At 40.8% G+C, this 13628-nt stretch overlaps 1 protein-coding gene across 7 annotated transcripts in view; it reads left to right on the top strand.

The window, feature by feature from the left end:
• The window catches only part of ZYG11B (zyg-11 family member B, cell cycle regulator), a 72694-nt gene that overhangs the window by 33176 nt on the left and 25890 nt on the right, over positions 1-13628 (top strand). For all 7 annotated transcript variants that reach the window (XR_014808279.1, XR_014808278.1, XR_014808277.1 and 4 more), the window contains exons 4-6: positions 8846-8986; positions 11843-12019; positions 13358-13422. Coding sequence is in view for 2 of the 7 variants with exons in the window: in XM_021096631.2 (XP_020952290.1) it covers positions 8846-8986; positions 11843-12019; positions 13358-13422 (383 nt within the window). In the remaining 5 variants the exon portion in view is untranslated. The remainder of the gene's footprint in view (positions 1-8845; positions 8987-11842; positions 12020-13357; positions 13423-13628) is intronic.

The raw sequence follows: 13628 nt of genomic DNA, 5'->3' as shown, positions 1-13628 counted from the left end.
GTTTGGGATTCAAAGATGAAAAAGATATAGAATCTGCCTCCAAGGAGCCTAATAGGAATACTGATGTTGTGATCACAAATAACTGTGTAGCCAAGATCAGTATAGTTTCTATAAGAGAGTATGAGAAATTTTTTCTAGCTGGAGAATTTGGGGCTTGATAGAGGATGGTATCTGAATCAGACCTTGAATGCTACAGAATTGTAACAAATTAAGGAAAACTAGTATTTTTCTCAACACATCATATCCTATACATGCTTTATAGTGTATATATTAATATCTATAGATAGGTATTAACTCCATTTTATAGATGAGAGACAGACTCATAGAAATTATGTGATTTACAATTATTAGTTAGAAGCAACATTTGGATCTATATCAATCTAATTGCAGAGCCCAATTTTTTTTCCCCCTACTACCTACACCTCTTAAGCAGACGCATCCTTTGATCCTACCTGGGGCAGAGTTAGGGATGGTCTAGAAGTGAGTATTGTGACCAAATGGCAGGTTATCTTTTTTGAGCAAACCATTATTTTATTTATTTATTCTTTAAATTAATGTATAATTGATTTACACTGTTAGTTTCTGGTGTACAACAAAATGATTTGGTTTTATATATATATATAAAAACTATAAATAATATATAATATTATATATTATATATAAATATATTTTTATATATTTTTATATATATATACTATATATATATATATATATAGTTTTTCATGTTCTTTTGCCATTATGCTTTATTACAGGATATTGAATGTAGTTCCCTGTGCTATACAGTAGGACCGTATTGTTTATTTTATATACAGTAGTTTGTATCTGTTAATCCCGAACTCTTAAAACTCTTAATTTTCTAGTCCTTCCCCTAACCCCTTTCTCCTTTGGTAACCATAAGTATGTCTTCTTTGTCTGCGAGTCTGTTTCTGTTTGATAAACAAGTTCGTTTGTATCATATTTTAGATTCCACATGTAGGTGATACCATATGGTATTTGTCTTTCTCTGTCTGACTGACTTTACTTAGTGTGATAATCTCTAGTTGCATCCATGTTGCTGCAAATGGCAATATTTCATTCTTTTTTGTGGCTGAGTGGTATTCCATTGTGTATATATACCACATTTTCTTTATCCATTTATCTGTTGATGAACATTTAAGTTGCTTCCATGTCTTGGCTATTGTAAATAGTGCTGCAGTGAACACAGGGGTACGTGTATCTTTTTGAATTGTAGTTTTGTCTCCATATGTGCCCAGGAATGGGATTGCTGGAGCATATGGTAACTCTATTTTTAGTTTTTAAAGGAACTTCCAAACTGTTTTCCTTAGAGGCTGCACCAATTTATATTCCCGCCAACAGTGTAGGAGGGTTCCCTTTTTTGAGCAGCCATTATTGATCTCAAAAAGGGAGAAGGAAACGTTAATTATAAACATCTTAAAACTTTTCAGTTCTTAGATTATTTGTAAATTTAGACTTTAAAAAATAGAAAGTAGAAAATTAGAGTCACTCTTTTTTATTCATTCAATAAATATTTTATCAAGTGCCTCTGTGCATTATGCAGTGTGATAGACATGGGGATTAGATGATGATGCCAGACAAGCATGATCTTGCCCTCATGGAGCTTGTAATTTCGTGAGGGAGTCAGACAGTCAAGTATCATGTGTGTGTGCTTTAAATATACATGTTTATATATCATATATATTAGTATATAATAGACATAATAGACACATGTACACATATACATGTATATGCCCTAAACTGCATAGTGCTAAGAATCTAGGAGATACACAATACTATATTTGACAATATTTAAGAGTGAGACTTGGAGGAGTTCCCGTCGTGGCTCAGTGGTTAACGAATTCGACTAAGAATCATGAGGTTGGGGCTTTGATCCCTGGCCTTGCTCAGTGGGTTGGGGATCCAGCATTGCGGCATTGCCGTGAGCTGTGGTGTAGGTTGCAGACGCGGCCCAGATCCCATGTTGCTGTGGCTGTGGTGTAGGCTGACAGCTGTAGCTCCCATTTGACCCCTAGTTTAGGAACTTCCATATGCCAAGGGTGTGGCCCTAGAAAAGACAAAAAGACAAAAAAAAAAAAGAGAGAGAGAGAGACTTGGAGTTCCTTTTGTAGTACAGCGGAAACAAATCTGACTAGTGTCCATGAGGTTATGGGTTCGATCTCTGGCCTCGTTCAGTGGGATCCAGCGTTACTGAGAGCTGACATGTAGGTCACAGATGCAGCTGGGATCCTGCGTTGCTGTGGCTGTGGCGTAGGCTGACAGCTGTAGCTCCCATTTGACCCCTAGTTTGGGAACTTCCATATGCCACTGGTGCGGCCCTAAAAAACAAAACAAACAGAGAGACTCTACTTCATTTAAGCCTTCTCTGAGGACTTAATACATGAATGAAGATCTTATGGATGAGTAGCTTGGTAGAGAAAATTTCAGGCAGTGAGAATAACAAATGCAAAAGATGTCTGGGAGGAAGGAGCAAGGTACATCTGAGGAATCGAAAGAAGGCCGAAGGCCGCTGGGCTAGAGGGCTAGAGCTCCACGATGGGAGTCTCCGAGTGATAAGATAAGGCTGGAGAAGTGGGAGCCAGAGCCAGGTTGGTCTAGATCACGTGAGCCAGGTGAGGGCCGCAACAATGTGAGGAACTTAACAACTTGTTATGGAACAAAATAGATCTCTACAGGGCTCGTTGGTGGAGGAGGCATAAAAATGTGTGTTACTCTTGCAGTTTACTTAACTGCCTAACAAATGGGTCAGATAGTAAGGAATTGTAAAAATCAAAGGGGAAGCCATGCCTGTATACTGGGAGTTTAGGAAGGATTTCCCAGAAGAGGTGAGCTTGACCTCTGTCCTGAAGGATGAAAGGACTGTGTCCCTAGTAAACGACACGAAATCATCTTCTCAAGGCAAAAGTCGTCTGTTAGTACAATTTCTGCTGATTGCTCTTAACCACCAACACACCCTAGAGTGAATTAGTCTAAGTTTTTTGGTTTTATTTAAAAAAACTTTTTTTATTTTTTTGCTTTTTAGGGTCACACTGGAAGCATATGGAGGTTCCCAGGCTAAGGGTCAAATCGGAGCTACAGCTGCTGGCCTACACCACAGCCACAGCAACGCAGGATCCGAGCAGCATCTGCCACCTACACCACAGCTCACAGCAACGCCAGATCCTTAACCCACTGAGCCAGGCCAGGGATCGGACCCAAATCCTCATGGATTCTAGTCGGGTTCATTAACCACTGAGCCACAAGGGCCCTACGTCGTGGTTCCTAGTTGGATTCATTTCCGCTGTGCCATGAAGGGAATTCCTATGCTGAGGTTTTTTTTTTTTGGTCTTTTCTAGGACTGCACCCACAGCATACAGAAATTCCTAGGCTAGGAGTCTAATCGGAGCTGTAGCTGCAGCCCTGTGCCACGGTTCACAGCAGTACTGGATCCTTAACCCACTGAGTGAGGTTAGGGGTCAAACACACATCGTCACGGACACTAGTTGAGTTTTTAACAATTTTTTTTTTTTTTGAAGCCCCACAGCATATGGAAGTTCCCAGGCTAGGGGTCGAATTGGAGCCGTAGCTGCCAGCCTACACCACAGCCACTGCAGCAGGGGATCTGAGCTGTACCTGGGATCTATACCACAGATCACAGCAACTCTAGATCCCTGGCCCACTGAGCGAGGCTAGGGATCCAACCTCCATCCTCATGGATACTAGCCAGATTCATTTCTGCTGCACCACAACAGGAACTCCTAGCCTAAGTTTTTTTTGTTTTTTTGTTTTTCTTGGCTTTTTAGGGCCTCATCCACAGCATATGGGGGTTACAGGCTAGGGATAGATTCAGAGCTGTAGCCGCTGGCCTATGCCACAGCCACAGCAACGCAGGATCCGAGCCACATCTCCAACCTGCATCACAGCTCACGGCAACGCCAGATCCTTAACCCCTGATCGAGACCAGGGATGGAGCCCGCAACGTCATGGTTCCTAGTCTGATTCGTTTCTGCTACCCCACGATGGGAACTCCCTAGCCTAAGTTTTTAAATTGCGTCTAGTAGGACATCTGAATTCCACGATGCCTCTGTGAAGAAACAAGTTTGATTTCACTAACAGAACTGTTACTACTTTGAAATCTTGGCTCTAGAAACACCTGCTTCATTTGCTATCCTCTGGTTTCCACCTCTCTCAACACTGAAGCAGTGATTCTCAACCTTGCCTGTAATAAAAATTACCCAGAGTAATTATTTGAGACGGTGGGTATGACAACTAACCATATGAATATACAGGTGTCAAACTATCATGTTTTACACACTGAATGTTTATAATGTGTATGTCAGATATATACGTATAATATTATAAATCTTGATAAAGCTGGAATTTTTCTTTAAAAAAATTATCTAAGGAGCTTGCTCAATTAAATCAGAACCACAGGGAGATGGGACCCAGGCATCGGTATTTTTTAAAGCTCTTTAGCTTTAAAATATGCAGCCAAAGTTGAGAATCATTGTTTTGAAATAATTGAAAAAGGAGTTCCTGCTGTGGCGCGTTTGTGTCTCTGCATCATCAGGATGAAGGTTTGATCCCTGGCCCAGTGCAGTGGCTTAAAGGATCTGGTGTTGCCATTGCTGTGGCATGGGTAGCAGCTGTTGCTTGGATTTGATCCCTGGCCTGGGGCAGCCAAAAATAATAATAATTTTTTAAAATAGAAATTATTAGAACTTTGCCTTTTATTCAACTATACACAAGAATTTACCTTTCTTTTGAATTATTCATTTGACTAGTAATTTGAGAACTGAAAAGTAATAGGTCCTCTTAAGGGGAGAGAGCTGAGATTGTTCCATTTTCTTATTTAGAATTGTCCAGTTTACCAAAGTGGATGAAGAACCACTTTGTCCAAAATCATTGTCCGAGGAGTTCCCGTCGTGGCGCAGTGGTTAACGAATCCGACTAGGAACCATGAGGTTGCGGGTTCCGTCCCTGCCCTTGCTCAGTGGGTTAACGATCCGGCGTTGCCGTGAGCTGTGGTGTAGGTTGCAGACACGGCTCAGATCCCGTGTTGCTATGGCTCTGGCGTAGGCCGATGGCTACAGCTCCGATTGGACCCCTAGCCTGGGAATCTCTATATGCCGCGGAAGCAGCCCAATAAATAGCAAAAAGACAGGAAAAAAAAAAAAATCATTGTCCGAAATGATTGTCTTAGTATGGTGATGCTTTATTATTTGATTTATTGAAGTCTAGTTGCTTTACAATGTTTCTTCAGTCTCAGTTGTGCAGCAGAGTGACTCCGTCATACACAGTTCCCTGTGCTGTGCAGTAGGACCCCATTGCCCATCCATTCCAGATGTAACAGTCTGCCTCCGCCAACCCCAAACTCCCCATCCATCCCACTCTCTCTTCCCTCCCCTCTGGCAACCACAAGTCTGCTGTCCATGTCCATGATGTATTTCTGGTTTGTAGATAGGATCATCTGTGCCATATCTTAGATTCCACGTGCTAGTGACATCATGGTATTTTATATCATATGGTATTTCTCTGACGTATTTCACTTAGTATGATAATCTCTAGTTGCAACCATGTTGCTACAAATGGCATTATTTCATTCTATTTTATGGCTGAGTGGTATTCCATTGTGTATATATACCACATATTCTTAATCCGTTCATCTGTCAGTAGACATTCAGGTTGTTGCCATGTCTTGGCTACAGTGAATAGTATTGCAGTGAACATAGGGGTGCGCGTATCTTTTTTTTTTTTCTTTTTCTTCGGTCTTTTTGCCTTTTCTAGGGCCGCTCCCACAGCATATGGAAGTTCCCAGGCTAGGCATCTAATCCGCTGTAGCCACCAGCCCATGCCAGAGCCACAGCCACACCAGATCCGAGCCGCATCTGCGACCTACACCACAGCTCACAGCAACACTGGATCCTTAACCTACTGAGCGAGGACAGGGATCGAACCTGTGTCCTCATGAATACTAGTCATATTTGTTTCTGCTGAGCCATGGAAGGAACTTCACTAAGTGTTTTTAAAAGATGTGTGAGGAGTTCCCATCGTGGCGCAGTGGTTAACGAATCCAACTAGGAACCATGAGGTTGCGGGTTTGATCCCTGGCCTTGCTCAATGGGTCGAGGATCCAGCATTGCCGTGAGCTGTGGTGTAGGTCGCAGATGTGGCTCGGATCTGGTGTGGCTGTGGCTCTGGCGTAGGCCAGTGGCTACAGCTCCGATTCAACCCCTAGCCTGGGAACTTCCATATGCTGTGGGAGCTGATCTAGAAAAGGCAAAAAGACACACACAAAAAAGAGTTTATCACTGGCTAGAGAAGTGTTGATCACTGAAGAAAACATACAAGCAATGAAATCTGGCATAGAATGATTTACATTCCAGTAACAAAAGTTCTTTAATTTTGTATTTCATATAAGATGTTATAAAGCTGTTAGAATCAACCAAATATGGATAAATGAATTCTGACAAAAACAATTGTTAAATGCTTTCCCCCTTACATCTTTTTTTATCTCATATGATAGCTCACTTTCTTTCCAAATCTAAGAAAATCTAAGAAAAATTCAGTGACTCAAAAAGAACTGAATACCTGGAAAATTTTCTTTATTCAATAACTGCTTATATATGTGAATATATAGTTAAGACCAAAGTTTATGTGTATATTATACACAGCTTAAAAAGCATTTTGTAAAGAAACATCCTTTGTTATTCCTACAATCTGACAAACGTTCAGTATGGGCATCTTTGTCACTTGGTAGACATCTCTACTGTAGTCTAATTCTTATTAGAACTTTGTAGCATATCCTATCAGTGGTTGAAATGTCAGTCGTGATGCCTCCCTTCTTTTGCTCAAAGCTGCATATTCCCACCTGAATACTACATGCTCAGGTAAAACATAGTTACTAACATTTTTTAAGTGTTTTTATGTCACCTTCTGTAATGCTACTGCTAAAAAAGGACAATCTTCTAACTTAATATTTTATATCTCTGAATAGCAGGATTGTGGGTTTGGTTTGGTTTTGCCTTTCTTAACCTTATTGTAAAGTAAGACAAAGACTGTAAGTAACAAATACATAACTTATTGAGTGGAAGTAAGGTGAGCACCCTTGAAACCATCACTCAGGCCAATAAACAGAGCTTGCCAGCTACGCTGAAGCTCTTCCCCAGATGTGCCCCATCCAGATCACAGCTCCCTCCCTCCCTCCTGGTAAAGTAATCTCTATCCTGACTTTCATGATAATCATGTCCTTGCTCTTTTCAATAGTCTGTGGCCCAGCAGTTTCTCTTTAGACACTTAGTTAATCTTGCCCATTTTTTTCAAAACGATATGTCATTTGAGTATCTTTTAATTTGTAAAAATTAAATCCCTTTCTTTTCCTTACAATTTGTGTATCGAAGATTCTAGCCCTTTGACTTGTAGAGTTTCCCGCAGTCTGGATTTTTCTTGATTATATGCTTGTGGTGCCTATGTCTCTGACCGTATTTTCTGCAAATTAGTAGCTGGATTTGCAGACATAAACTCATCTTTGGTCGCTTTGGCAGGACCCTTAGGTTTTGTGCTCTTTTATTAAGGAAATACATAATATCTGGTTGTTTTTCTTTCTGTGGTTTGTTCTAGCAGCTGTTGACAATCAGCACCTAGTTCCATGAATTTATTGGGGCTCATGGTGATATTCCAGTAATTTCTTTTTTACTTATTAATTGCATTAATTGGATTATTTTTCTAAAGAACCACTTCCCATTATATTCAACTGATTACCTAATGGCATATGAACGACACTTTAAGATAAGTATATGATGGGAGTTCCCGTCGTGGTGCAGTGGTTAACGAATCTGACTAGGAACCATGAGGTTTCGGGTTCGATTCCTGCCCTTGCTCAGTGGGTTAACGATCCGGCGTTGCCGTGAGCTGTGGCGTAGGTCGCAGACGTGGCTCGGATCCCGCATTGCTGTGGCTCTGGTGTAGGCTGGCGGCTACAGCTCTGATTAGCCCCCTAGCCTGGGAACCTCCCATATGCCGCAGGAGCGGCCCAAGAAATGGCAAAAAGACAAAAAAAAAAAAAAAAGATAAGTATATGAACCTGTATAAATAGGAAATTCCCTAGATAGACTTAATTTTGAACAGAACCTCTTGATGCTGAATGGGAGCATGATACATCTGGGGAAGTTAATTAATACATTTCTTTGATAAGTATTTATTGAGTGCTTATTCTGGGTCGCACACAGTGCTCCCCGTTGGGTACACCAGTGAATAGGCCACCTGGCAGGAGGGTAACGATAATGGTTATGGAGCTGTTTCAGGGAGACCTGATTTAGATTAGTGGGTCAGAGAAGGCTTCTCTAAAGAAATATCATTTAACTTGAATTGGGAAGGATAAACAGAAGTTAGGCAGAGAAAGGGAAGATTTCAGTCAGAGAGGATATTGTATTTAGTAGCCTTTTGCTGGGAAAGAGCTTGGCTTATTGAAAGATCCGGGGAAAAAAATGCCAGTGTAGCTATAACATTGTGAATTAGGGGAGAAGGTTACCTTAAGAGGCAGATAGGAACCTAGTCTTGTGTAATAAGACCTTATTAATAGTGTTATGTATCTTGAGATTTATGTTAGGTCCAGTATAGATCATTTTACCCATAGGCTTATAGTAGGGTCTGAGCCTATCTAAGATACATCTTTTTAACATACGTATACCTTCATAGGGCGACTTTTCTGGATGGGTTAGAAACTAATCATTGCCATTTGTTTCAAGCTTTACATAGCTATCCTGGATGCCATCCATGCATGATGTTTGGATAGAGACAGTTAGAGGGTTGAAAAGAATCCTAAAAGCTCATCTTCTGGCTATGTTCAAAGGTGTCTGGAGAAGCCAATGAAACTCAGATTGCAGAAGCACTGAAGCGGTACAGTGAACGGGCATTCTTTGTCCGGGAAGCTCTGTTTCACCTTTTTAGCCTGACTCATGTGATGGAAAAAACAAAGCCAGAAATTTTAAAGGTAAGAATAAGAAACTGTGTAGACCAACTATAATGGAAAAAATTAAAATCATTAAAAAAAAAAAGAGTAAGAAAATATGAGAAATTTGAAATGACCTTCCTAGACAGATGATGGTTTTGTAAAGAAAATTTGTGAAAACTTGCATTAGTCTTTGGGTTTTTTTTTGTTTGGTTGGTTTGTTTTTTGTTTTGGTAATGGGATTAATGAGGTGTGATTTCAGTTATTAGTTGTAAATGAGAAAGAGAGGAGATAGCTGCATAGTGTTAGTGAAGTTTTAGAGTAGTCTCATTTAACCAGTATAAATGTCTTCCAGCTCATATTTAACTATCTAAAACCAGTAATCAGTGTGATATTTTTTCACCAGCTGTGGTATGGAAATATGACTGGAATCAGGACACTGTTTTATATATTAGAGCCTATACTCCCTATATTGCTTCCATATAGGCGCTTCTTAGAAATGCAGTATTGGGATTTTTACAAGGCACTTTTCCATGCCATTTATGAACCTCTTGTGCTTTTGTAACTAATCCATGTTATTCTCCAATTAAGGTGTTTTAACCAAGACAGCTTTTGAAGGGCAAGAAAGGAAGATTCTTAGTTTGGTTGATTGCTTAGGGCATTGTTTGGCAGAACATGGTCCTCTGTCCATCAGAAATCTGGGATGTTGCGTATTTTAAAAAGCATATTTGGGGCTTCCCTGGTGGCCTAGAGGTTAAGGATCTGGTGCTTTTATGCTGTGGCTCAGGTTCGATACCTAGCCTGAGAACTTCTGCATGCCATAGGCCCAAACAAAGAAGTTTTTTGTTTGTTTGTTTTTTATAGGCAAGAAATAGATTTGTTAAGATAGGAAGCTTCTGAGAGATGCAAGTGGGCAGGCAAGGAAGCTCTGCCCGGAGGATTCAGTGGGCTACAGTCTTATAACCCAAGGGGAGGCGGGCGGAAGGTGGGGGTGAGGGGGAGTATGTGTGGAGAAGATGGCCTCTTCCTCTTTGTTTGAGCAGTAGCTCCTCCTTGGTATCCAGCAAGGGAGTATTTGACCCTATAAGGTCAGATTAGAACTGTCACGGTGCTTATTCAAATCAGCAGGAGGGTGGTCCTAAACTCCTGCTCTTGGCAAAGAAGCTTTTAAAAAGTGTATTTGTGAACCTCACTCCAAGAAATTTAGATTCAGTAGGGCTGAGTGGGGTATAGGAAATCCGCATTTTAAAAATCCCCCAAGATCATCCTTATGCACATTCAGTTTAGAAATCAGTGAGTATAGAACTGTGTTATATTTGGTACTTCATTTAGTGGGCACAGCAATCCCAAGAGATGAGTTTTATCTTCTGTTTTACAGATTATGTACCTGAGGGTGTGTGAAGTTAAGTAACAGTAAGTTAGCAGCAGAGCTAAAAGTGACTTAACCTCCTAGGTTTCTTAAATTTTGAGACTTGAGTGTTTGGATAAGAACTAGCAACATTCAAGACCTAGGATGTTATCCTTAACATCTGTCACCTCCTCTGTTGATACCAGAGGATATTGGCACTTGGTATGTGCGTTATCTTTTTTTGGTTTTGGTTACTGTGAACCTGAGTAACAAAGTACCAGACCTCTAGTCCCATATGAATTATTAGCTCATTCATTCATTCATTCATTCAGAGAATGATGCAGAGAAAAATGTAACTCTTTTAAGGAGTTTTTACTGCAAATGGGAGCAAAGAAAAAAGGTGATAACTGGCTGAGAAAGTGTTGGGGGGGTTGGATGGGAGAAAAAATAGCTTATTGTGTTCTGGTATGAATGGTCTAGCACAAATTGTAAAAATGATGTCAAAGCGAGATGGGAGAACAACGGAGGCATTGTCTTTGAGTAGGCAAGAAGGAAAGAATCAAGCATATAAGTAGGGAGGAGTAGCGGAGAGTACCCTTAGAAAGGAACCCAAAAAGATCATTTGTGGTAACAGGCAGGAAGTAAAAATCTGAGTTTTTTGGTTTGTTTTTGTTTTGTTTTGTTTTTTGCTTTTTGGGTGGAATTTGCAGCATATGGAAGTTCGCAGGCTAGGTGTTGGATTCGAGCTACAGCTGCTGGCCTGTGCTACAGCAACAGCAATGCGGGATCCAAGCTGCATCTGTGACCTACACCACAGCCCATGGCAACGCCAGATCCCCGACCCACTGAGTGAGGCCAGGGATTGAACCCGCGTCTTCATGGATACTAGTTGGGTTCGTTTCCGCTGCACCACAAAGGGAACTCCCGAGGACCTGCGTTCTTTCAGGATTGCTTCAGTGGTCCCAGGGTAGTTGGAAGCAAGGTCTTTGTCCAGTAGTGAGCAATAGGGAAGATTTATTGGAGATACAAGGAGAAGGGAAAGGAGAGAAATAGTTACCTAGGCCAGAGGGAAATGAATTAACTTGAGCAGTGTTCTCAAGGAACTATATGTTGGGATTTTATTTTATTTATTTATTTATTTATTTATTTTATTTTATTTTATTTTCCCACTCTACAGCAAGGGGATCAAGTTATTTTGGGATTTTAAAGTCAAGTTTGCTACTAGTTTACTCTGTTCAAGTCACTAAGAATTTATTTAGTGCTTGGGTGTAACAGGCACTGAACCAGATTTTGCAAAGACAAAGATGTTTTCCCTGAATAGAAAAGATTCATTAGCTTTCAGAAAAATCTCTGGATATGAACAACTTGACCACCTGGTCAGGAACTAAGTATTGGTGAGTAACTGCTATGTCGTAGGCTCTTTGCACATGAAGATATAAAGGATACTTAAGACATCTTAGAAATGATTAAATATCAACACAGTAATGTTGCTGTATGAAGAGGGCTTGTTATATTTATAAGTTGGTTTAAGAGAACTAATTTTTTTCCAGCTTGTGGTTACTGGGATGAGAAACCACCCTATGAATTTGCCAGTGCAACTTGCTGCAAGCGCCTGTGTATTTAACTTAACCAAGCAGGATCTTGCCGCAGGAATGCCTGTCCGACTCCTGGCTGATGTGACCCATTTGCTACTCAAAGCCATGGAACATTTTCCCAATCACCAGCAGGTATGCATATGGGAATTCCCATTCAAGTAGTCCATTTAGTGTCTCCCACCTATCTTTCACCTCTATATAGTTCATTTTAGTAGACCAAGGCTGGAAATTCAAGGGCCTTTGGAGGCTATGAAGTAATAAACTTGTAGTATGGTTGAGTGCAAGACCATAGAGAAGTGGAAAACTAAAGAATGCATTCCTTGCCTAAAAGTATTTAAATCCAAACATTGAGGGAAATAATGTAAGCCATGCAAATCTCATCTTGCACCTAGACCTTGAGTTTGTGGTAATTTCAGCAAATAGTTACAGGCATAGAGCTTCTGCTCTGAGCCAGGCACTGGCTCCGTGCTCAAGTACTCAATACTCAAATTCCCTCTGTGGCGTAATGGGATGGGTGGCATCTCTGGAGCCCTGGGATGCAGGTTCGATCCCTGGCCCGGTGCAGTGGGTTGAGGATCCGGTGCCGCAGCTGCAGAGTAGGTCCCTGACTGAGGAACTCCAAAAATGAAGTACTCAGTATTCAAGTACTGGGGTAGGCAAATGAATACGACATGGATTTTCTATTTCTAGCAGTATAGGTAGACTGCAAAACCTGTCCTATCCTCAGGACAGAAACTAAAAATGCTGCTTGAATTGTACTTTTAACTTTTAAAATTTAACAATGAGTTGGTAAGTTAGTAAGAAAAAATACTTAGAGGCCCCGAACCAAATAACAGTGGCAACCCAGATTGGTGAGAGGGTCATCGAAGCCAGCTTGCCTCATTGAGGGTATTGTCAAACTAGATGAACTTTTGGCTTTGGTTTTCATAGACCCTGGAAACCAGGTAGACGAAAGACAAAGCAGAACTCACCTAAAGGCCACCAGAAGGGAGGGAGATTAACTGGAGTTATCCTGTTTATTTCTATAACGAACCTGACTAGTATCCATGAAGACTCAGGTTCAATCCCTGGCCTCTCTCAGTGGGCTAAGGATCCAGCATTGCTGTGAGCTGAGGTATAGGTCGCAGACATGGCTCAGATCTGGTGTTGCTGTGGCTGTGTGTGGTGTAGGCCAACAGCTACAGCTCTGATTCGACCCCTACCCTAGGAACTTCCATATGCCACAGGTGTGGCCCTAAAACACGCACACACACACATACATACACACACACGACAAAAAATATGTGCACGTAAACTTGTATGGGTCTAGTAGAAGTCAGTCTTTGAACAGTAGGTGGCATAATAAGGATTGTAAGAAATAAGTGGTATTTTTATAAATTTTTTTTTTTTTAATTTAGAGGCTACCCCTGGTTAAAAGATAACAAAGCAGTATTTTATTCAGTGCTGTTTTTTCTCCCTTTGGTTCTTTAGTTACAGAAGAATTGCCTGCTTTCACTTTGTAGTGACCGGATTCTTCAGGATGTTCCATTTAACAGGCAAGTGATAAGTAGAACTTAAAATGGGGGAAAACGGAATTTTAGAAATAAGTCTTGGGTTATTTCTTGCCAGCTAGAATATTCCTGGTGTACATTTAATCTAGTGGATGGGATTGTGTGTTGCTTTTTGGATGCTAAGTCTACTTTCTCTAATTCAGTGCTTTGACATTCATGACATCAGATTGGCCCCTGTTATCACGGCCCTT

This window comes from Sus scrofa, chromosome 6, assembly GCF_054392235.1.
Source record: "Sus scrofa isolate SSC_HxYL_T2T_F1_AM1 chromosome 6, Sscrofa_HxYL_maternal_Yorkshire_Landrace_v2.0, whole genome shotgun sequence".
Taxonomy (NCBI): domain Eukaryota; kingdom Metazoa; phylum Chordata; class Mammalia; order Artiodactyla; family Suidae; genus Sus; species Sus scrofa.
This window is presented reverse-complemented; position numbering and strand designations above follow the sequence as displayed.